The 25,085-nt window shown below is 44.4% G+C and overlaps 1 protein-coding gene across 4 annotated transcripts in view; it reads left to right on the forward strand.

Moving 5' to 3' along the window:
- The window catches only part of palm1a (paralemmin 1a), a 250,110-nt gene that overhangs the window by 214,805 nt on the left and 10,220 nt on the right, over positions 1-25,085 (forward strand). For all 4 annotated transcript variants that reach the window (XM_073068837.1, XM_073068838.1, XM_073068836.1 and 1 more), the window contains 2 exons: positions 8,945-9,035; positions 18,428-18,449. In XM_073068837.1, coding sequence (XP_072924938.1) covers positions 8,945-9,035; positions 18,428-18,449 — 113 coding nt within the window. The remainder of the gene's footprint in view (positions 1-8,944; positions 9,036-18,427; positions 18,450-25,085) is intronic.

A 25,085-nucleotide genomic window follows, 5' to 3' on the forward strand; every position in this document is an offset into this window, starting at 1 on the left:
AGAGAAAAAAAAGGTGGGTAAATAAATAAAGAAAGAAAGAAAGAAAGGATGTGGTAAGAAGGGGAAGAGAGGATCCATTAATGAACATTGATTTCTCTAACTTCCGTTAATGCCTCTCCTCCCCTTCTTACCCCATCCCTTATTTATTTATTTATTTACTTACTTACTTACTTATTTATTATCTTTTTCCTTTTTTCTCCTCTATTTTTTTCTCGCTCTCTCCCTCTCACATCACTTTTTGCTGCTCTCCTCCCCCTTTCTTTCTCCCTAGGCCTTCCATCCCATGATCCTTTCCCTTCTCCAGCTCTGTACCCCTTTTGCCAATCACCTTTCCGGCTCTTAGCTTCATCCCTCCCCCTCCTGTCTTCTCCTATCATTTCGGATCTCCCCTCCCCCTCCCACTTTCAAATCTCTTACTATCTCTTCTTCCAGTTAGTCCTGACGAAGGGTCTCGGCCTGAAACGTCGACAGCGCTTCTTCCTATAGATGCTGCCTGGCCTGCTGTGTTCCACCAGCATTTTGTGTGTGTTGATTATTCAGGGCAGTTTGTTTGATTGTACAAAGGAGTCTTCCACACATCCTTCCATCCTCCGTAAACCTCAGGTCATCCCTAACCTTGTCGTTTGTTGTCGGCACTCAGGGACCACATCAGAAACTCCCTCTATGTCTCCTCCTTCCCTTCCTCTGCAGCATCCAACCCTGGGAGAGAGACTTAAAGGGCTCTGAGAAGCAGGATTATCACACAGAGGGTAGTGGGCATAAGGAATGAGCTCCCAGAGGCACGGTTAGAGACTGGAACAGGATACAATCACAGTATTTGAAAAATATTTAGACAGATACATGACAGGAAAGGTTAAGAGGGTTATGGTTCAAGCACAAGCAAATGGGATTAACGTAGATAAGCACCTTGGTCAGCATGGATGAGATGGGCTGAAGGGCCTGTTGCTGTCCTGTATAACTGTGTGACTCTGTGTGCGAATGTGTGAATGAGCTGAAGGTCAGCTAGGTGAATAGAAATGTGAGTGGGTTTGTGAAGTGTGTGAGATGGCTCCCAGTGTTTGTGAATGATCTGATCACTGAATGTGGTTGAATCACAGACACCACTCCATTCACACACCCTGTTAGCATTCCACTCACACTCCCCGTCATCAGTTCTCTCACACACCCAGGACGTGAATGGGCTGAGCAATTGCTGCAGAGTGAGACACTCTCTCTCATTCAACAATTAGGTTATTGAAGGCAAGAATCATTTGAAAAGCAGACGTGTAGCCTGTGTCTGTAATGGCTCCTACTCCAAGGGCACACAAAATTGAAGAAGTTACTGTATGTCATCTGACTACATTACAACGCCAAGGCCTTGTGTTTATCCTGAAGTCATTGTAGCATTGAGTCTGAGGCAGTCTAAACGATCTGTCAGTAAGATAGACCACTTTCAGTGTGATTTATGCTGCAGAGCAGGAGAAGCAATTATCTGTGGCAGTTACAAGGCCCAGACTAAAACAAGGCTGCAATCGACTCAATTACTGGCAGCACTGTTACAAGTTCCAGTTGCTTTTAGGCAAGAAATAATCTTTAGTATTTGAGTCAGGCCTATTGGTCTGTACCTCTTCAGTCTCTGTATTATGGATTAAGACAAACTGAAACGTCTCCCCAGCCTATACCACTGACAGATATGTGAAGTCCTACCCTGGGGAGACCCCATCATGGTGTGTTTAATTATTAACACTCGTTCATCCCACAGTCCTGCTGCATTTGTGGGCAATCCAGTTCCAGCGAATTCAGGGCTGAATGAGTCGGTGTACATCCTGAGGCGGGCGTGCAACTAAGGCTGTCGACACTGCTCCCTCCTGGTTTCTGATTTCTGGCCTGTTCAATGTAGCAAGAGTAAGACATGGCTGGCAGTTATATTGTCCCTTTACTGTCCCCAGGTCTTTACAACTCCAGATGTGCAGTCAGTGTTCTAACAAACAAAACTGTGTAGCTAAGTCATCCACCTCAACTCACACAGAATCCTGGAGGAACTCAGCATGTCAGACAGTACCCATGGAGAGAAGCAATCAGTCAGTGTTTTGGGCCAAGACGTTTCATCTGGGCTGTAAAGGAAGAGGGCAGAAGTTGGATTAAGAAGGTGGGGTGAGGGAGAGGAGTACAAGCTGGCAGGTGATAAGTGAAACCAGGTGAGGCGGCATTTGGTGGGTGGGGGGGGTTGCTGTGAGAGACTATATAGGTAATAGGTGGAAGGCATAAAGGGCTGAAGAAGAACAAATCTGATAGGAGAGGACAATGGACCATGGAGAAAAGGGAAGGAAGTGGGGAACCAGGAGGAGGTGATGAGCAGGTCAAGAGGTGAGGGAGAGGAATTGAGAGGGTGAGACAGGTGTTTTCCTCTCTTGATGACACATGATCTGCTGAGTTCCTCCAGCTCAAGGTTTCCAGCATCTGATGCTGATGCACTTCAGCACTCCATTGGTTGATATCAGTTGAGTTCTCCAGCAGCCTCGCTTGCTCTTTGTCAAAATAGTGCATTGAAAGACTCGTGGATGAACCTTTACAATAATTGAAACAATGACCTGGTGTGTCATGAAAAATCTTAATCAATGTTAGCAGTGTCAAACGAGGGAGTAGAAACTGGCACATTTTGTACCAGGTAGTCTGAGTGCTGGGGTACAGATACGTCTCTACCAAAGGAAGTGTAAGATGCACCGCCTGCTTAGCCCCCCCACCCCAATCAGGGCCACGTGAAGCCATGGGAGCAGGTGCTGGGTGGTCGTATGAGCAGCCGGTGCATATCACAAGTCCTGGTTATGTGACAATCTCTGAAGAGTATTGATAATGGCTGGGGTCATCCGTCTTGTAAAGACACTGCCCAGAAGAAGGCAATGGCACACCACTTCTCTAGAAAAATTTGCCAAGAGCAATCATGATGGTGGAAAGACCACATCATATGACACGGCACAAAATGAATGAACAGATGGATTTGAGTGTACAGTAACAAAGTGAACCAAGGTAACAACAGGATATCCAGTGTCAATCTGCTCAGGCAAAGATCCCACAGCAAACTCATTCTTATGATACCCAAAATGGAAAGTAAATCCCTTCACCTTACTAATGAGAAGGCAAAAGAGACTGCAGATGCTGGAACCTGGAGCAAAAAACAAACTGCTGGTGGAACTTGGTAGGTCAGGCAGCATTTGTGGAGGGAAATGGAGAATGAGGTCCGAGAAAGATAACCTTAACCTTCGAATCGCAGCTTCTTGGGGATGAAACCAGAACCAATTTGTTCATTGTGTGTACCTGCAAACCTGGGGCTGTTTCTGCCAAGGGACACGAGTGGAGTTCATCTCTGCATCTCCAGGGGCACGGAGCCAAGGAGGATGCAGGGTTTCAGATCAGCAAATGATCCAACTTTGTTCCTGGTTCAGAGATCTCTTTCACCATTCCATCTTTTGCCAGATTTGAAGGACTGATGCATCCTACCCCATTCCTTACACTCCAAACCTGCTCAAATTATGGACCTCAACAGGAGGTGAATTATGCCTCCTTATGACTGCATTAAAACAGTCAAGTTGTACTGTTTTAAGGAATGAGATTAGGCACTGATTTTTGCATTTTTGGTGATAAATTGGCCAAGTTTTCAGAAGGAACCTTGAATGTGCGATAAATTCTGACCTATTCATTCAGTTACTCCCCTTATCAGGGTCAACAGCAGTCAACATGCAAGCGCCCTGGAATGTGGAATTGCAAGGAGAAAGCTTGCTGTTTCCATAGCAATGTTGAGGCCCTCTCATTGTGCAAGTGTTTCATAACAGCACTTAAACTGATTGTAAATGTTCCAACAGCCATGTGGAAGCAGTTCAGGCAGGAGCCTGTGGAATTAATGAAAGAGAGAATTCTGGGGGGGGAAAAGCTGTAGGAGAGAGGGTGAAAGGCACAGAAAGCACATGTGGCACCAATTGCCTCCACACGGGGCAGTGCATTAAAGGTTGCTGTGTTAGTTTCTTGTCAGAAAATGTTGCAAAAAGCTTTGATTCCTTACCATCCCTGATTATCTCAAAAGCTGATAGTGCAGTTCCCTATATTTTTTTAAGCAGCCCTAGAAATCAATCCCAGTTCAAGCCTGCTCCACCATTCAACAGATGGCTGATCCTCAAAATCAGGACCAAATTCCTGTCTCTCCCACATATACTTGAAGCATTTGTCTAGAAATCCATCCATCTCTTTGGTGTCTACGTCCCCCAGAGGTGGGTAAGTCTGTGGAATGGCAGTTACCAGACTCTGAGTAAAAGAATGTTCTCCTCATCTCTCGCTCATCAATTTATCATCGAGTAACCCCCAACCAGAGAATCATCCCACCACATCCAGTCTCCCTAGCTCAGTCAGAATTTGGCGTATTTCATTTAGATCCCTTTCTCACTCTTTTAAGTTCTAGTCAAAGCCAAAAGCCAAAATTATGTTTATTGTCTTATGTAAAGGTACATACAGGTAAAATGAAGAACTTAAGCACAGGAGATTCTGCAGAATGCTGGGGAGCTCAGCAGGTCAGGCAACATCTCTGAGAAGGAATAAACAGCCTGATTAAGGATCTCGGGCCAAAATATTGACTGTTTATTCCTTCCCAAAGATGCCTCCTGCTGAGTTCCTCCAGCATTTTGTGTGTGTCGCAATGAAAAACTGAATTGCAACAACATCACAGGCACATAGGAACAGATACACAATATTCACGAAAGAAAACGTAAATTAAGCAAAATTATACAAGAAAGGACAGAATTAGAACCAAAAAAAGTCCATTGTAGTGCTAAGTGGTCAAGTGGTCTTAGTGGTGAACCGCAGTAGTGATTAGGTCTTTGCTGGTTGGTGGTTGAAGGGAAATGGCTGTTCTTGAACCTTCACACTTCTGTACCTCCAGCCTGATGGTAGCTGTGAGAAGATGGCATGGCCCAGATGGTGGAGATCCTTGATGATGAAGCACAGCCTCCTGTAGGTAGCAGTGAATACAAACCCGGTTGGCTTAATTTCTTCTCAGACGGCAGCTCTGCCATCTCAAGAATTAGTCTGGCGAACCTTGGCCGCCCTCTCTCTACAATTAACCTTAGCTTATTTAATGGAATCAGAGAAGGAGAGCAAAACTACACATACAACTCCAGGTGTGGCTTGGTATAATTGTAACAAGATGTCCCTGGTCCTGCACACATACTCTCTGTTCATGAAGGCCAACATACTCTGCCTGGTGTTTTCAGTGGATATTGTGACAGGACACCCAGATTTCCTTGTACGTCAACACTTCCCAATCCAACATAAATAATACACTGTTACTTTTGCATCTACTGAAGCAGGTTACTTTATCTTTCTGCATATCATTATGCTACTGCCATGTAGCTACCCACCTGCTCAATCTACGAGTAACTCAGTCATAGAGACACAGTTAGAGATAGGTACAACACGAGATCTAATACCCAATTTTCAACTATCTTACCCTAACTTATTTTATTCTCTCCTCAATCCTATTAATTCTGTCCCCACAGACACACTAGGGGAAAATGACAGAGGCCAATTAACCTTTGGGCTGTGAGAAGAAACTGGAGCACCTAGAGAGTACGTACTTGGCCACAGGGAAAACCTGCAGACTCCACACAGGCAGCACCTGGGGTCAGGACTGAGGCAACTGTGAGGCAGTGGCTCTACTGGCTGCACCAGTGCCCCACCGACAAAGTCCTTAGTTTTCCTGGATGTGACTGAGGTCCAGCACTTCCAGAGTAACCATACTTTTATCTTGTAATACCGGGTTGGGAAGCTCTTGAAGTCAATTCCACCCTTGACAGTGACCTTGAGGGGCACCCTCTCAACACACACTAAAACACCCCTTAGACCCTCAAACCTCTGGTCTCAAATCACATTCTCTTAGTTTCAGGTCCTGTACCTCAAAGCACAGACCCCAACATTATATTCCCAGACCATCTACTATTTAATCTGGAACCCAGCCCACCAATTTCAGGTTCAGAATCTTTGATCTCGCACTGGACCTGACCTTTTAATATCCATCTCTGATCCTCCTTTCACAGATTGTGACTCTCATTTTGGCCTCATGTGTCTACTCTCAGAACCCAATTCACTTTCTCTCAGTTCCCACACTCTAATCTCAAGCCCCAACCCTCTGACTCCAGGCCCTGCTGCTCTGATCTTAGGTCCCTATCACCCTATATCAGGGTGGGTGTACCACATCCTTCAAATCCGTGGCCCTGGTCCTTTGATCTCAGGTCCTGACCTTTCATCTCAACCCTGCCCTTCCAATCCCAAAATCTGACTTCTAATCTTTAACCTGGCCAGAAACTCTCAGACCCTAGCGCTCTGATGTCTGAGCCTCTGTTCCTACATCCCATTCTCTAGAATCAGGCCTAGACCCTCCTGATCTCAGATCACAACCGCCTAATCTCAGGCTTTGAATCATTAATCTCAGGTTAATCATAACCTCAGACCTCTGATTTTGGACCCAACCCCCCCAAACTTTAGGCCCCAAGCTTCTGATCTCATTGCCTCATCTTCCAGTCTCAGGCTCCGACACTTTCCCGTGAATCTGATCATCGACTGGACCATAGACCATAAGATATAGGAGCACAATAAGGCACCTCAGACCATTGGATTTGCTCCACCATTCAATCATGCTGATTTATTTTAAACCATTTCAAGATCGGGCCTTTGTCAGGAGGTAGCTCCATGTTTCTACCATTTGCTGAATGTAAAGTGTTCAGACTGAAAGGATTGAAATGTATTCAAAACATGACTGTTGTTCACTGGTTCAATTCCGATCACAGTTACATAGACTGCCCAGTCACAGGTCAGGCTGTCAACTCCAAGCCTAAGTATATTCCATCCCATTTACTCATCGTCACTGCCACTGCCAAACCTAGGTGGGTGTAGCTCAGACTCTCGTGCTGTTTGAAGTTCCAATAAGTTTCAATCAGTTATTCTGGCTTTGTCTCTTACAGCTCCTGTGTTCACCTTGTTCCCTCCCTTTTGGTGATCCCTCTCACTCCCCACTCCCCCTACCCTAGATCCCTCACATCTCCTCCAGACATTCACCAGTTTCAGTACCTTCTTTCAGCTAACCTTCAGAATACTCCTAGTCTTTACCCTTCTGTAAACCTTTTCTTTTGCTCTCTCCAATCTTCCCTTCTTTCTCCACAATGTATTAGCTCTGCATTTTCCCAGCCATCAAGCAAAAACGTTTACTGGTTCTCTCCACAGACAACGTCTGATGTGATCTTCCAATTATTTACTCTTTTTATTCTATCTGAAATCTGAGAGGAATCACGAGATGGGAATTAACATCCTGGTGGAATTGTTCTCAACAATTGCCTGAATAACGTGGCTCCTCTGACATCAGCCAAATTCTTTCCTAACAATTGCTTTGTGCTGCAGGAAGTACATTGTTAATGGTACAACATCCCCCCTCTGTTTAGCAGCAAATGAGGCTTTGCTCAAGCATGTCAACATTAGCCAGCTTTCAGTTGAGATTACAGTGTGCTGTATTGCCAGCAGCTGCCATATCAGTGTGACTTATCTCTTTCCACTGCAGAATGTTATGTGCTCTAAGTTACTACCCATTGAACCTTTCTGCTGACTTAAGAATTATATATAATGAAGAAGCATCAAGCAGTTTGTTAAGTTATACATCACTGGGCCTCCTTTGGCTGCTGGAAGGCTGCTCAGTTTGTTCTAAGTCCATGTGAACATCCCGGGGGAAGCACTCGCCCGGAGGGGCAAAATTCACACATCAGACAGCATCCCTGATGGACAGTCCAGGATGGCTGACGGTAGGGCATGGGTGGAAGTGGAAGGTAAAATGGTGCCCTGGTGACATGGGGTCACCAGTGTGCTAAGAAGCCAGGTCGGGAGACAGGGTGGGCAGTGCTGTAATGGTCTGCTGGCTCTCAGACCCTCCTGAACTTTGAGTTTGGCTGCCTGTGGTCTACTTTCCCTGTACTCCAAACAAGGTGTGAGTCGCTTCTTCTAGATTCAAGATTCAGATTTATTTATGGAAACATGCAGGGAATTGTGACAAATGCACACATTCTGATGCTAAAACAGCATGCCCACAATGCTCGGCATAACAAAACAACAAGCCCCATTCCTCCCTCCGTCCCACCTCCGCACATACACAGTCCTCTAACCCCAGGACAGACCATCTTCGACCTCCAGCCTCCAGCAGACTCGATGATTTGCAGACACTGGCCCTCAATGTCCCCAGCTGAATCACAGAGATTTGCAAAGACACACACAGGCTCCTGTCATTGGGCCTCAAGTCTAGGCTTCTGATCACCTTCAGGCTTCTGTCTGGACCTCCTCTGAATATTGCCTCATTGTCCAGAAATTCTTGTTCCCAGAGCAGGCAATTGCCACCAGCTCATGTAGGGAATGGAGAGAGGGGTAATTAATCACTAAGACTAAGAAAACCATACCATTCTTCTCTGGTTCAGATTGCCTCAGAGAGATTCACAACATCAGAGATGTGGCTGTGTGGTCACTGTTTTTCAACAACCAAAGCACACAATAAATTCCAGCAAGACTGCCCAGAAAATGTTTCATTGCTGAGGAGTAAACAAGTCCATGTTGTGATCAAGAATAACCTCAATGTTACAGCATTTCTCCTTTCTTGGGAAACATGTGTAATTAGTTGTTAGATTATTGCCCACTGACTTGAAAGTGTAGAGGAAAAGAAAATTGCAGTTAGCTGGAGTTGAGCCAGATATGAAGGATGTAATGGTGTTATAAGATTACCCTATTAGTCAGGACGGTTGTCTTTCCATTCCCAATTCAGCAGGCCAGCCACGAAGGGAACCTACAATAAAAATAACCCTGTCATTTGCCTGGCATTTAATAGCTTTGCTTCCAGGATATTGAAGCATATTCATCTCTCTGTTATTGAATGTAGTCTCATCTCTTCCAGGCTTGAAAAGGAGCTCGAAATACTTGAAAATGGAGACATTACTATCTGTAAAGAAAATAGCATTGACGAGAAGCTGAAGGAGAAGGAGAAGGTATGTGCAATGGTGAAGACCCTGTAGGGAGAGGGTGTCTGCATTATTGTATATGCTTGCTGATTTTATTGCACATCAAGGATCAATAATCACGGTACTTCGAAAGAACTCTGCTCAATGAGGTCAAAGATTGGGCCGGAGAGTCACACAAATCGCATCAAATGGCATGTGCCTGGGTTTTCTGGTTGACTCTCTGTTTTGTTAACCATTGATCTGTGACTGACCTGCAGGTATTGCCTCTGCCTCTGCTATGTGAATATCTTTGGTTAACAACAACCTATCAGTTACAGATTTAAAATTATTGACTCAGCTTTGTCAGAATCAGAATCGTTTAATAATTTGGCATATGTCCTAAATCTGTGGTTTGCGGCAGCAGCATATTGCAATACATTATAATAGAAACTATAAATTGCAATAAAAATATATAAAAATGTAATTAAATAAGTCATGTAAAAAGAGAGGAAAAAAGAAAAATGCGTAGTGCAGTATATAATAATATACGGGCTGGTGGTGTAGTGGCATCAGCACTGGACTTCCAGGCAGATGGTCCGGAGTTCAAACCCAGCTGGGTCCCAACCTGGGCAGCAGCAGTGTCTGGGCTGAAGAAAGGCCTGGCAATCTACTTCCGTGTCTTGCTATGAAAACCCTTTGGACCCTGTGGTCCCTGAGGTCACAAAGAGTCAGACTCGACTGAACAGCAAGTAATAATGATAAACTATAAATTACAATAAGAAGTAGATATTTAAAAAATAAATAAGTACAAAAAGAGAGCAAAAAATAGAGAGGTAGTGTTCATGGCTTCATTGTCCATTCATAATCTGGTGGTGGAGGGGTAGAAACTGTTCCTGAAACATTGAGTATGTCTCTTTAGGATCCTGTACTTCCTCCTTGATGGTAGCAATGAGACAAGGGCATGTGCTGGATGATGGGATGCCACCATTTTGAGGCATTGCCTGTTGAAGATGTCCTCGATGCTGGAGGGGCTAGTGCCCATGATGAAGCTGACTGAGTTTACAACTTTCTGCAGCTTTTTCGCATCCTGTGCAGTGGCCCCTCCATACCAGACATTGATGCAACCAGTTAGAATGCTCTTCACAGTACATCTATAGAAATTTGCGAGAGTCTTTGGTGACATATCATATCTCCTCAAGCCCCTAATGAATTATAGCCATTGTTGTGCCTTCTTTGTAATTGCATCAATATGTTGGGCTCAGGATAAATCCTCAGAAATGTTGACATCCAGGAACTTGAAACTGCTCACCCTTTCCACTGCTGATCCCTCAATGAGGACTGGTGTGTATCCCTCAACTTACCTTTCCTGAAGTCCACAATCAGTTTTTAGTATTGTTGAGTGCAAAGTTGGTGTTGTGACACCACTCAACCAGCTGATCTATCTCACTCCTGGAAGCCTCTTCATCGCCATCTGAAATTCTGCCAACAATAATTGTGTCATTGGCAAATTTATAGATGCCATTTGAGCTGTCCCTAACTCCACAGTCATGAGTATAGAGAGAGTAGAGCAGTGGGCTAAGCCCACATCCCTGAGGTGTGTCAGTGTTGATTGTTAGTGAGGAAGAGATGTTACTTCCAATCTGCACTGACTGTGGTCAACTGCAGAGAAAGTCAAGGATCCAGTTGCAGAGGGAGGTACAGAAGCTCAGGTTTTGGAGCTGAGGGTATAATTGTGTTAAACATTGAGCTGTAATTAATAAACAGCAGCCTGTAGATGTAGATATTGCTATTGTACAGGTGATCCAAGGCCAAGTCCAAAGCCAGTGAGTTTACATCTGCTGTAGACCAATTCTGGTGATAGGCAAATTGTAGCGGCTTCAGCTCCTTGCTTAGACAGGAACCTCTCAAAGTATTTCATCACAGTAGATGTGAGTGCAACTGGGCAATAGTCATTGAGGCAGATCACCCTGCCCTTCTTAGGGGCTGGTATGATTGTTGCCCCTCTGAAGCAGGTGGGAACCTCTGACTGCAGCAATGAATGATTGAAGATGTCCTTGAACACTCCTGCCAGTTCGTTGGCACAGATTTTCAGTGTCCTATCAGGTACACCACCTGGGCCTGACACCTTCCAAGGGTTCAACCTCTTGAAAGATGTTCTGACATTGACCTCCAAGATAGAGATCACAGGGTCAACAGATGCTGTAAGGATTCACACAGGTGTAGTTTTATTCTCCCTTTCAAAGCGTGTTTCAAGGCATTAAGTTCATCTGGGAACGAAGCATCACAACCACTCATGGTGGTAGATTTGTCAACCTCTGCCAGAGCTGATGTGCATCCCATTTCATCTCTAACCTCAATCGGAATTGTTTTCTTGCTCTTAAAATAGCCTTCTGTGGGGCGTACCTAGACTTCTGGTATAGTTCTGGATCACTGGTTTTGAATGCCACAGATCTAGCCCTCAGATGGCTACAAATCTCCTGGTTCATCCATGGTTCTTGGTTTGGGTATGTCTGGTATGTTCTCGAAGGTTCACACTCATTCACACTGATCCTGATGAGGTCAGTGACAACAGTGGCATACTCTTTCAGATTCAAAGATGAATCCCTGAATATTATCTACAGGAGAGTTACAAACTTCTGGAACCCTTTGCAACATTTAAATGATTCTTCATATTCCTAGATACCCCAGCTAGTGAAGATAGTAACTCTTCAACTTTTTCTTCATTTCCTCTCATTATTCTGAAATCTTTGATCAGATCACCTCTTCCTTATTTCTAATTTGCAAGAAATACAATCCTAATACAGTCCCTCCTTATAATTTAGAAGCACAATGTTGGATTCCATTGTACCCACTGATTAGACACTAGGGGTCCCTATGTAACAGGCAGCATGCACCAGCCCTCCTTCTATCACAACTTGTCCTTCTGCCATATTTGAAAAGACAATACTATGTGTGATAACTGCTCATACAGTGTGAGTGTGAAATCAAATAAAAGCACAACCATCCAGGGAACACTCCACTTAAAACATGCCCAACACATCAGCAGGAAGAATCACCCCACCCACCCCGTCTGAATATTGAGAAGGGTCATCAGAGATTGTGGTGTACTGGGGTCTGATCAGAGAAAGAGCTGCCTGTGTGGAATTAGTACTGTTTGCTTTGTAGATAATGTTAAAGGTTCGGAAGCCTTGAGGGACAACTTGAAATTTACTGTGGAAGTCTGCCTTGGAGAGAGAAAGGGAAGAAGGAGAGGGTGGGAGAGAAAAGAGGCTCTGAGAAGGAGTCCAGTGCTCGAGGAGTAACTGACCTCAGGGAGATGCAGGATCTGCACTTCAGCCAGGAGTTGCTCACTGAGATGGACCAGATGTTTAAGGAACTACCACTGAAGCAGATTAAGGTTGGGGTGCTTTGGGAGACTGGAGGAAGTTAGTATGTGAGGGTCTGCTGTATTTAACTGCTGGGTCCCAGCCCTGGCATTAGAAGGTGCTGCCATTAGTGACAAGTGAGTCCTTGAACAATTACAGGTGTGGCTTCAATCAGTAATACCGTGTTATGAGGCTGGTGGATGCGGAAGTCTTTATTCTTCACCACATACAGACATTCTTTTTGACACTCTCTTGGTAGAGTCTTCCAAACTTGAAGTAAATCAAGATTTTATCTTCTTAAAGACAATGGTAGCAGTAGGTAATTCAGTAGGTGAACAACAGAATAGTTTTTTTAATAAATTCTACTGTATTTCTTTTTTAGCTATAAGTGTCTGCAAAAAATATTCCCAGGTTAGTACATGGTATCATCTAAGTATTTTGGTACTAAATTTACTTTAAACTTCGAATGATAAAATGTCAAAAACTGCAAAGGCACCATTTAATTCAATATATTGATTCTGAGAAATGGTACCTTTAGAGTAGGAGTACATTGTAACTGATAGAGACACCTCTGAATGTTCAAGCACCGATTGTCTAAGAGCTTCAGAGCAGGATGCCCAAGATTAGTATGAGGGATGATTCTCTGAGCACACAAGTTATTGATCAAGCAAATGTGCCTATGATCATGTTTGATAAGTGACAAAATGTAGTCTCCCTGATCTCTGCTGGTGCCTTGTTCAGTAGCACAATTAACATCACCCTGTTGTCTCATGCTTGTCCCATGCAGATGAGACATTTCATTGCCACATCACTTGACAACCCATATCCCTTGAGCAGCCAGCCCCTGCTGTGGGCTATCAGCCTGTGCTCTGCATACAGTGCTGTGTGCTTGCTAAACTGCCCTTTTAACTTCAAACCCATCACGGCTTGTAATTTGTATAAAGACTGGTTCTCATTGGAAATAATATCTGCTAGATTTGCATAATTCCATAACCTCTGAATATTCCCAAACACCTAAACCATCAACTCAAGCTTGCAGCCTGTGCCTCTACATACAGTTAGTAAGTGACTAGTTAAACACTGGCCTGTCACTCAAATCGAACTATTGAGGGCAGAGTATGAAAATGATGTAGTCCTACACCAGGTCAAACATCAGGTTAATAGATCATCAGAATCCCAGCACAGCCCAGTTCATTCATCCCCTGTAACCCCACAATGACCTCCCCTTCGGCTTCAGGTCCTGTGCCAAGGTGTTACTGTGCCGTCCCCTCTGCTCAGTGAACGCAGGCATTTACTGACCTCTCCTTCTTCCAGCTGTTTTCCATTTAGAAATTATCCTAGTCCATCACTAAAGGTCAGAGGACTCTGATCCCAGTTTTCTTACACTGAAAGCTATTTTTCATATTGTTGTCAGCACTGGATCCACTCACTTTGTAATTTAAAGCTTCCAGCTACACGGTCTACATTTCTGCCACCAATGTATCATTGAAAATGAGGATATCCAATTTCTATCCCTTCACCGGTGAATGTGAAGATTAGCCCTAGTACAGATTGTTGTAGGACACCTCTCATCATATCCTGTCAATAAAAGTAGGTGTGGCCTTTATTCCACCTCACACTGAGACAGCTTCTGAACCAGGTCAGTCTTTTACATTCAATCCCCTGATCTTCAACTTCAACTACAGCTTTTTATGAGGAATTTCTTCAAAAGTCTTAGAACTAGAGGTCTGTGTAAATAACATCAATAGACCTTTGAATTCCCACTCTAAACACAATCTATAAATTCACAAGCATTACATGAGATGTACAAATCCACAAGGGCCTGTATCTGATCGAAGAAGCATTTTCAAATCACTTTATTCTGTAAGTAATATTCTTAATACTTTCTCTCAAAAGATATTACATCTACAGCTCTCCCCTCCCCACTCCCTACCCCTACCACTCCCCTTCCCCTTCCCCCCTCCTTCCCCCTCCTTCCCCCTCCCTCTTCCTCTCCCTCTTCCTCTTCCTCTCCCTCTCTCCCTCTCTCCCTCCTTCTCTTCCCCTCTCCCATCTTTAGCTCCCTTTTTTTCCAATCCCATGAACACTCACCCAACTAATATATACACTGTCACCCAACAAGTCTCCTAGGAGACACAGTACTGCCAATCCCTCACAGTTATTGGCAAGTGCAAGTGATAATGGAAACCGAGAAGCCACTTAACTCCAAAGACCCATTGCATCATTCAACTGGACCAAGTTTGATCAGTCCTCAACTTTGGATCCCATAGCCTTTCACATGAAACCCGGCTATTAACATCAGCTCTGAACATTTGTCACTGACCCCACCCCACTGACTCCAGATCCCGCTTCCTTTAGTGAGATGCACATTTCACCAATGATAGTTCAGCTCCGGTCTCAAATACACTTCTGATTCCAGATGAAGCACCTTTGACTATCCCATCTTTTCTCATTGTAAATGCCTCAGTTAGATCTGCCGCTCAGAATGTGAGCCATACTTGAACAGCCCGTCCCCTTTGTGCCGATTGACTGCAGCAGAAATCACTTCACTGATCCGTTGGAAATGGTAACCGAGGCACATTGAAAAGCTTGTACTTCGATACCTCCATACAAATCAAATCACTACATAGTGCACTGAGGCAGAACAAGGTAAGACAACAATGGAATCCAGAATAAAATGTAACCGCTACAAAGAATGTGCAGTGCAGACAGACAATAAGATTTGCAATTATAACGAAGTAGATAGTCAGAATCAGGTTTCTTATCACCGGCATTGTTGTGAAATTTGTTAATTTAGCCATCAAGTCCAGCTTAACATACCATTCAATGGTCTTATACCAGTGTGATAGAAGCTGTCTTTGTACCGGGTGTTAAGTGCTTTCAAGCTTTGAAATAGCTATGGGAAGCTAGAGCTCACCTGTAGCTGAATCGACCCCAAGCTCCAATTTGCTTGGCATTCTTCTCTGTCGACCTTCATTCCCCCCCACCCCCCGGAGTAAATGGTCAACATTTTGGGCTGAGACCCCTCTTCAGAACTGGAAAGGGAGGAGGCAGAAGCCAGAGTATGAAGGTGAGGGGAGGGGGAGAAGTTCAAACTGGCAGGTGATAGGTGAGACCAGGGGAGGCAGAAGGCAGGTAGGTGGGTTGGTGGGATGATATGAGGTGATAGGTGGAAGAGGTAAAGGGCTGAAGAAGAAGTAATCTAATAGGAGAGGAGTAGATCATGGAAGGGAGGGGGAATCAGAGGGAGGAGATGGGAAGTTGAGAAGAGAAGGGGTGAGCGGGTACCAGAATGGCGAATCGAGAAAGAGAGGAGGAGGGGGTAAAATTACTGGAAGTAATTGCCACCTTTTTTATTCTGGCTTCTGCCCCTTCCTTTCCTAATCTAGTGTTTTGGCCTGAAATATCTGCTGATTGTTCTCCTCCATAGATGGTCTGACCTGCTGAGTTCCTCCAGTATTTTGTGTGTGTTGCTCAAGATTTCCAGCCTCCACAGAATTTCTTGTGTTTATTAAATTATCTGGAGTTGTTTGCATGATGCTATGTGTCTCAGAACTGCACAATTGTATGTAATCTGATGTTGCTCCAGTCCCAGTAGCATACTTAACTTCCCTTCTGGAATGAAAACAGAAAATGCTGTAAACACTCCACAGGTCAGACACTAACCACAGAGGCAAAAACATGGTTAATGTTTCAGGCCAATGATCATAAAACTTCCTCTTGGAGCATTATAGAGGGGATATCAGCCTGTCAGCATTCCCAGCACAATCAAGCATCAACAATACAGCACCCAGCTGAGAACTATCCTCCAGCAGAACAGTCCCAGCCCTCCCAATAACCTCCCAACATGCTTCCCAACCATTCCCCTTCAGAACTCAGTCATCTCATTGCTCCCCAATTCATTTCCACCCCCTGTCCTTCATCTCATGGCTAACTGCCCCCAAGGTTCTCCTCCCTCTCTGGTGTCCCTCAGCCTCAAGTCTCACAGGGACACTTTCCTCTTTAAAAAAAATACAACAGTAGTTAGCTTACCCTTGAGGTCTAAGGCTTTCATTCTCACCCGCTTTAACAGTGGCGAAAGCCATCAGTGACAAGCCAGTGTTCCAATCCTCAAGAGAACTCATTAAGAAAACTGGAATGGTCACAGATGAGAACACAGCATATGAGCCATAGAGTCATAGAATTCCTGGCAACATTCTTATCAATTTTCTCTGCACTCTTTCAATCTTATTGATATCTTTCCTGAATGGAACTGCGCAATGCTCCAAATAAAGCTTCCCAGTGTTTCATACAACTTCAACATAACATCCCAACTTCTGTACTCAATACTTTGATTTATGAAGGCCAATATGCCCAAAACTTGCTTTACGACTACGTACCAGTGATGCCACTTTCAAGAAATTATAGAGATGTATTCCCAGATCCCTCTGCTCTACTCACTCATCAGAGCCCTACTGCTCACTGGTTAGATAGATAGATAGATAGATACTTTATTCATCCCCATGGGGAAATTCAACTTTTTTCCAATGTCCCATACACTTGTTGTAGCAAAACTAATTACATACAATACTTAACTCAGTAAAGAATATGATATGCATCTAAATCACTATAACATCTCACACCTGTCTGCATTAACTTCCATCTGCCATTATTCAGCCCGTTTTCCAGCTGGTCTAGATCCCACCAAAAGCTTTGATAGCCCCTGCTGTCCACAACATCCCCAATCTTAGTATCATCCACAAATTTACTGATTCAGTTTACCACATTATCATCCAGATTGTTGATATAGATGACAAACAACAACAGACCCAGCACCGATCCCTGTGGCACTCCACTAGTCACAGGTCTCCAGTCAGAGGAGCAACCATTTACTACCGCTCTCTCCATGAAACCAATGTCTAATCCAGTTTACTATCTCATTCAAATCAGAAGCAGAATCAAAACCAGAATCAGGTTTAATATTACAGGTACTGGAGATGTTGTGAAATGTGTTGTTTTGTGCAGCAGTACATTGCAATACACAGTAATAACTGTGCGTGTCGTCAGCAAAGTTATAGATGTCATTGAGCTGTGCCTAGCTTTGCAGTCATGGTTGTAGAGAGAGTAGAGCAGTCAGATAAGCACACATCCTTGAGGTTTGTCAGTGTTGATTGTCAGCAAGCAGGGGATCTTATATCTAATCCACAGAGACTAAGGTCTCCTGGTGAGGAAGTCAATGATCCAGTTACAGAGGCCTGGGTTTTGGAGCTTGTTGATTGTGTTGAACCCTGAGCTGTAAACAGCTGTCTGATGGAGTTATTACTATTGTCCAGGTGACCCAAGACCAAGTGGAGAGCCAGTGAGATTGCATCCGCTGTGGATTATCATGGCGATAGGCAAATTGCAGGTGATTCAGATCCTTGCTCAGGCAGGTGTTGATTCTAGCCATGATCAACCTCTCAAAGCATATCATCACAGGGTGACAGTCATCGAGGCAGCTCACCCTGCTCTTCTTGGGCACTGGTATGACTGTCGCCCTTTTGAAACAGGTGGGGACCTCTGACTGCAGCAGTGAGAGGTTAAAGATGTCCATGAACACTCCGTCCAGTTGGTTGGCACAGTCTTTCAGAGCGGTCCCATGTACACCACCAAGGTGCCTGGCACCTTGTTCAACCCCTGGAAAGATGTTCTGACACCGGCCTCCAAGGCAGAGATCACAGGCTCACCAGATGCAGCAGGAATTCGCACAGGTGTAGCTTTATTCTCCTTTTCAATTCATCCATCAAAGGAGTTGAGATCATCTAGGAGCGAAGCATCCCATTCATGATGTTAGGTTTTGCTTCGTAGGAAGAATGTCAAGCAACTGAACCTTCTTGACCAACCTGCCAAAGACCTTGCTAAAGCCCTGTAGACAACCTCCATGCCTGATAACTTTCAACTTTCGTGGTAACCAGGTCTCCTCGAGAGAGAGCATCGTCTCCTTCCACAGTTTAGTGGTTGATAGTCAATGGGATGAAGAGCCTGTTTCCTTGTCTCTGTGAAACAATGTAATCTTGACTGAACACTGATGTCATTCTCTTTCATTTTCCATAACAGGTGTCTCCAAGCAAAGGCAGTGGTGAGTACTTCAATAAATATGAACTGGTGATATATGTGGAAATGTATATTCGTTCTGTACAATGGAACTAACATGGGTCAAATGTAATATTACTGCCAGATGGGATGAAATAGAAGTCAATTGAGAGTGTGTTTTACCACCCAGTGACATTATAGAAATCCAGGCACAGTGAACTGATCCTATCCTGGGTTACCCATTAACACTGGACCCAAGTGGAATCTCAGGTAGAAATACTGAGCACATCAAGGATAATGGACTGCGACTAACTTCAGAGCAATTTTATTGATTATTCCTCTGTCTTATCTGGTGTAAAATGTGCTAATACATTGATCCCAGGACAGAACAAGAGTAACAGATGTTAGAATCAGAAACAGAATTAGATTTAGATGACATAAATTTTGTTGTTTCGCAGTAATAATACAATTCAAAGACAAAATATTTATGAACTGCAAAATAAATTGTTGATTTAAAAAAAGAATAAGGAGGTATTGTTAATGGGTTTGTTGAAATCTGATGACAGAGGGGAAGAAGTGGTTCCTGAATCATTGAATGTGGCTCGTCAGGCTCCTGTACCTCCTCTCTGTTGGTAGTAGTGAGAGGAGGGGGGGCATGTCCCAGATGGTGAGGTTTCTTAGTGATGGATGTCACCTTCTTGAAACACCACTTCGATGGTGCAGTGGGTTAAGTCAAAGTCGAGTTTATCAAGTGTATTGTTATCTGCACAAGTACACGTATGAAAAACTTCCTTGTAGCAGCATCGCAGGCACATGGCATCACAGAAGCAGCATTCACCAGAAAGCATAAGCATGAATTAGAGTCCAGGGGAAGCAAGAGTATTGAAGGAGTAAGAGTCGGAGAAGAAGCTGGAGAGAATGAAGGTAGGGGAAGGAAGGTTCCAGGTTCTTTTTACACGAGTAGTGAGGGGTTCAGAAGCTGCCAGAGGCAGTGATGGCAATGATGGGAACACCAGGCTGAGACATCAGCAAAGCTGAATAGAAATTTCTAAATAGGAGTGCATATTTTGAATATATCTGTTTAAAACTTTTAGGATATATCTAGTGCTGACGAGGCAAGCATTTCATGTTCCTTATTTGACTTCCCTCAAAAACGAGGGTGAACTACTTTTAAAAAGTGCTGCAGTCGTTCAGTGCAAGTGTTTGCCCCCACCCCATCCCAGTGTTTATTGGGGAGGGAGTTCCAGGATTCATATCCAGTGATTTTGGAGGACTAGTGATATATTTTCAAGTCTGGATAGATCATAACCAACAGGTGCTTGTGTTTCAACATGCCTTCTGCCCTCGTCCTTTGTGGTGGTAATGGTGGCAGGTTTGGGACCTGTTGCTGGATTTGCCTAGGCGAGAATCTGCAGAATATTCTCTAGCTAATAACGATAAAGATAACAATTAGCTTTATTTGTCACAAATGCACTTCGAAACGTTCAGTGGAATGGTTGTTCGCATCAAACAAATCGGCAATGATACCGGTATAGCATCCCACAACTCACTAACACTAACCAGACCTTTTTCAAATGTGGGAGGAAACTGGAACACCCAGAGGAAACCCACGCAGTCACGTGGAGAGCGTACAAACTCCTTACAGACAGGGCGGAATTGAACCAGCGTTGCTGGTGCTGTAATAGCACTGCACTAACCACGCCACTATTAACGCCCCCAGTGCAGTGGCCACTCTGCAGCCTCGGTGTTCCAGTGGTGGATCGTGCAAGTGCTGATCAAGTAAACTGCATTGACCTGGATGTTGTGGAGTTTGTGGGAGCTGCTCTTATCCAGGCAAGAGGAGAAATTTTCCTTACATTCTTGAAATGCGCTTTGTAAATTGTGGAAGGCCTTGGGGTGTCAGGAGATGAGTCACTGACCTGCTTTCATTGCCGCAAGACGCACATGGCTGGGTTGGCTGAGTTTGTGGTCAGCGGTGACCGCTAGGCTGTTGATGGTGGTTAGGACTAGGATACTGACCAGAGGGACTCCCACAGAGATGTCCTGGGATGGGGATTATAAAAGAAATAAGAACATAAAAAGGAGAATCAAGAGCAAGTCAGGCAGTCCTTGCACCTGTTCTGCCCTTCAGTAAAATCACGGCAGAGCTCTCAGCTCAGCTCAGCTCAGCTGCACAAACCCAAGATCCCTTGATTTCTTGATGTCTGAAATATTTTGACTACCTTCTTGAATCAGCTCAGTGACTGGGCCTTAACAACTCCCCTGGGAAAGAGTTCCAAAGTTCCCATCCCTCTAGGTGAAGATATTTCTTTTCTTCTTTACCCTAAATGTCCAACACTTTATCTGGAGACTGTAGACCTTGGGTGACCCAGGAGAAACTTTAAACCAGCATCCTTTCTGTCACTGAATCTCTGACAACCACAAGAATCTGTTTGTGCAAAGTATGCCTCCAGCTATGGCAATGTTCTCTCCTTGACTTCAGGTAAACCAGGGCAACCTGATTCCACACTCAGTCAGTGTCCCATTACCTCTGGTGCTCTGCTCTTCAGCCCACATTGACCAAGGATGCGATGGGGTGATGCTGAGCATCATGGAGTCACTCAGCATCGAAACAGGCTCTTCTGCTCACAGCATCACTGTTAGCCAGTAAGCCTATCTACTCTAATCCAATTTACCTGTATTAATTCTATATCCCTCTGTGTCCTGCTCATCCAAGTACCTAACCACAGCCCTCTTCAATATTGTTACTGTTCCTGCCTCCACCAGCTCCTCTGGCATCTCATTCCAGGTACCAATTACTCTTTGTGTGGAAATACACTCCTCAGGTCCTTTAACCCTTCCCTGGCTTACCTTAAACCCATGTTTGGACCCACCCCCCAGAAACAGCTCTCTACCGTATGTACATCTACTGTAACTTGTCACTTCTCAGCCTCCATCACTCCACATCAAGGTTATTGCCAATCGAACTACTGATGACACATCGTTAAGTGATCAGGTTTGGGATTAGATTGGTACTGCTTTCAGCGGACAGCACTTACGCGAGTAAGTTTGCATATTATTTGTAGCTGCCAGTGTTGTAACTGCCTTGAAACAGCTTGGCTAAGTGTGCAGCTAGGTCTTCAGTGCTGAAGCTGGTATGTTATCTGTGCTGTAAGCAGTGCTCTTGGCCACTTACCAACATCACATGAAGCGAATAATAGATTTGAAACTTAATTTCTGTGCTGGTAGGAATCTCAGGAGGAGGCTGAGATGGAGAATCCGCTCAGCACTCCTGAGTGAACGTGGCTGTCGACGCTTCACCTTCATCTCCAATGCTGACATACCAGGCCCCACTTTGACTGAGAGCTGGGACACCTCCACCTCAGCCTTCGGTCTGTGTCCATTCATGCCGCAGTGAAACAACAGAGCTTCAGTTTGATCCATCAGTTGTGAGCTCGCTTGGCCCTGCCTGGTACGTGCTGGCTTTGCTGCTGCAGCTTCATTGAAGTGGAACTCACAGGGATGGCAAACATTATTGAGAGCGTGTGCCGAAATCTTCAAAACATTTCTCTCACGTGTCATGCTAATTTTGAGCAGAGATTCTCATTGACCAATGAATGATTAACAATAACCAAGGACTTTTCAAGGAAAAGAGGGTGAGTCCTGTTGCTTATTTATGTGTATCCATTGTTTTATTATAAATAACAGACAGATTGAAATAAATGTTGGATTTTAGAAAACCTGTTCAAAATTATTAACTTTAATCTTTTTAAAAGGCAGTTGAAAAATAACAATTTCTAAATAGTATTGTTACTGTTCAAAGTAAATTTATTATCAAATCACATTAATGTCACCATATACAACCCTGAGATTCATTTTCTTGCGGGTGTACTCAGAACCATTATAGAATCAATGGACGACCAGACCCAACAAGCAGACAACCAGTGTGCAAAGGACAACGACTGTGCAAGTACAAAAAACAGATAATAATAATAAATAAATAAGCAATAAATATCGAGAACATGAGATGAAGAGTCCTTGAAAGTGAGTCCATAGGTTATGGGAACAGTTCAGTGAAGTTATCCCCTCTGTTCCTGAAACTTGGTGGTGTGAGTCCCAAGGCTCCTATGGAATCCTGATAGCAGCAGTGAGAAGACAGCATGACCTAGGTGGTTGGTAGTGATGGGGGGGTTCCTTATTGGTGGAAGCAGCTTTCCTCCAACAGCGCTCTGTGTGGAAATGGTCAATGGTGGGGAGGGCTCAATCCAGTATCCATTACTTTTTGTAGGATTTTCCATTCAAGGGCGTTGGTGTTTCCATACCAGCTTGTGATGCAGCCAGTTGATATACTCACCACCACACATCTGAAGAAGTTATTCTAAGTTTTAGGTGTCATGCCAAATCTTTACAAACTTCTAAAGAAGGTATAGACACGGCTGTGCTTTCACTTATGTGCTGGTCCCAGGACAGGTCCTCTCAAATTATAGCACGGAGGAATTTAAAGTTGACCTTCTCCATCTCTGCTCCCCCAAAGTGGACTGGATGGTAACACAAGATGGCGCCAGTGAACAAAGCGACCAAGGGCAACGTCCTTCAGACGGGTCACAAAACTACTTCTTTCACTTCTTCTTCTTTCAAATATGGTTCTGCCACTGTTGAGCCTGTGATCTACATTTTGATGGTGTGCTTTGAGCATTCTGGCTGTCTCAGAGGGGGTTCCATGAAGTTTTGAACAAAGTGTGTGGCTTCGAGGTCAAGAAGCATGGAGACAGGGTGTGAGCCCATGATTTACTCAATTTCCTGCTTATCTGAGCAATTGAAGTGAAATCATTGAGGTGAGAGCGGAAGGTGAGTGAGTGGGTATTCAGCGCTGTCTACCCATCTCTCTCACTCGCGCCCGCTCTGTCTCACTCTCTCACCCTCTCACGGATGGTGCTGGAGTCCTAATGTTGAGCAAGGTTGAATCGATGCAGTTTGTGACAGGACTCTGCAGTTCATGTTATGATGTGCTTCTTGTTTCGGATCGCTCCTCTTCAGTTGTTGTTTCGTGTGATTTTGACTGGGATAGACTGGCTCTGCCACCTGAAGTTAACAGACAACACAGAGCGAGATTAAACTGAACTTAACTGAAACAGAATATACCTGGACTGGTTCGATGATTTGTGGTTTGGTCTTTTATATTTTGTGTTTTTGGCTCTTTTTTTGCCACTTATGTGGTTGGTTGTGTGTTGGGGGTTTGATGTTCTTTGACAGATTCCATGGCTTGCTTTTGTTGTTTCACAGCTGTCTGTAACAAAGGCGAATTTCAGGGTTGTATACTGCATACGTAATAAATGTACTTTGACATTGACAACCTAGACCTCTGGTTTCCTCCTCGTGAAGTCAATATCAGCTTCTTGGTCTTGCTAACGTTCAGTAAGAGGTTGTTGTTGATTCTTCACAGCTTTCATTTGGGCAAATGAAGTGGTGTCATCAGCAAACTTAAATATGGCATTGGAGCTGTGCTTAGCCACGCAGTCATGTGTAAAGTAAGTAGATGATAGGGCTAAGCACACAGCCTTGTGGTGCACCTCTGCTGGTGGAGATTGTGGAGGAGATTTTGTTGCCAGTCAGAATTAATTGGGGTCCGCAAGTGAGGAAATCAAAGATCCAATTGCACAGGGAGGTATTGAAGCCAAGATCTTGAAGCTGTCCAGATGTTCCAGGGTAAGTGACGACACAGTGAAATGGCATCTGCTGTGGACCTGTTGCTCCAGTAGGGAAATTGGAGGGGATCCAAGCCACTTCTCAGGCAGGAGTTGATATGTTTCATCACCAACCTCTCAAAACACTTCATCACTGTGGATGTAAGTGCTGCTGAATGATTGTCATTGAGGCAGGTAACCACGTTTTCTTAGGCACCAGTATAACTGAAGCCCTGGTATCTGATCATGTTCAGGAATTACCATTACTTGTTTTCTCAGCATCCCCTTCTGCACTTCCCAACGGACTAGGAGTGATCCCCTGGTCTAACAGTGATGGCAGAGTGAGGAGTGTATGGGTCTGTGAGGCTAAAGCACTTCCCAATGGACTAGGAGTGATCCCCTGGTCTAACAGTAATGGCAGAGTGAGGAGTGTATGGGTGCGGTGTAGAGCATTCTGACCAGTTGCATCACAGCCTAGTCTTACAGGATCCGATGTCCAAAGGAAGCTGCAGCGGGTTGTGGACTCAGCTGGTTCCATTCTGAGCAAAACACTCCCCACCTTCAAGGACATTTGCAAAAGAACAAAGAATTGATTGTGGACTTCAAAAAGGGTAAGATGAGGGAACACACCCCAATCCTCATAGAGGCAGCAGAAATGAAAAGGGTGATGAGTTTCTAGTTCCTGGGTGTCAACATCTCTGAGGATCTAACTTGGACCCAACATATTGATGCAATGACAAAGAAGGCAGCTATATTTCATTAGGAGTTTGAGGAGATTTGGTTTGTCACCAATGCAGATTTCTACAGATGTACAGAGAGCATTCTAACTGCTACAGCGGAGGGGAGTGCTACTGTACAGAATTGAAATAGGCTGCGCAAAGTTGTAAACTCAGTGAGATCCACCATGAGCACTAGCCTCGCCAGCATCCTGGACATCTTCAAGGAACGATGCCTTAAAATGGTGGCATCCATCTTTAAGGACCCCATCACCCAGGACATGCCCTCTTCTCATTTCTACT

The sequence above is a fragment of the Hemitrygon akajei genome, chromosome 16 (assembly GCF_048418815.1).
Source record: "Hemitrygon akajei chromosome 16, sHemAka1.3, whole genome shotgun sequence".
Taxonomy (NCBI): Eukaryota; Metazoa; Chordata; class Chondrichthyes; order Myliobatiformes; family Dasyatidae; genus Hemitrygon; species Hemitrygon akajei.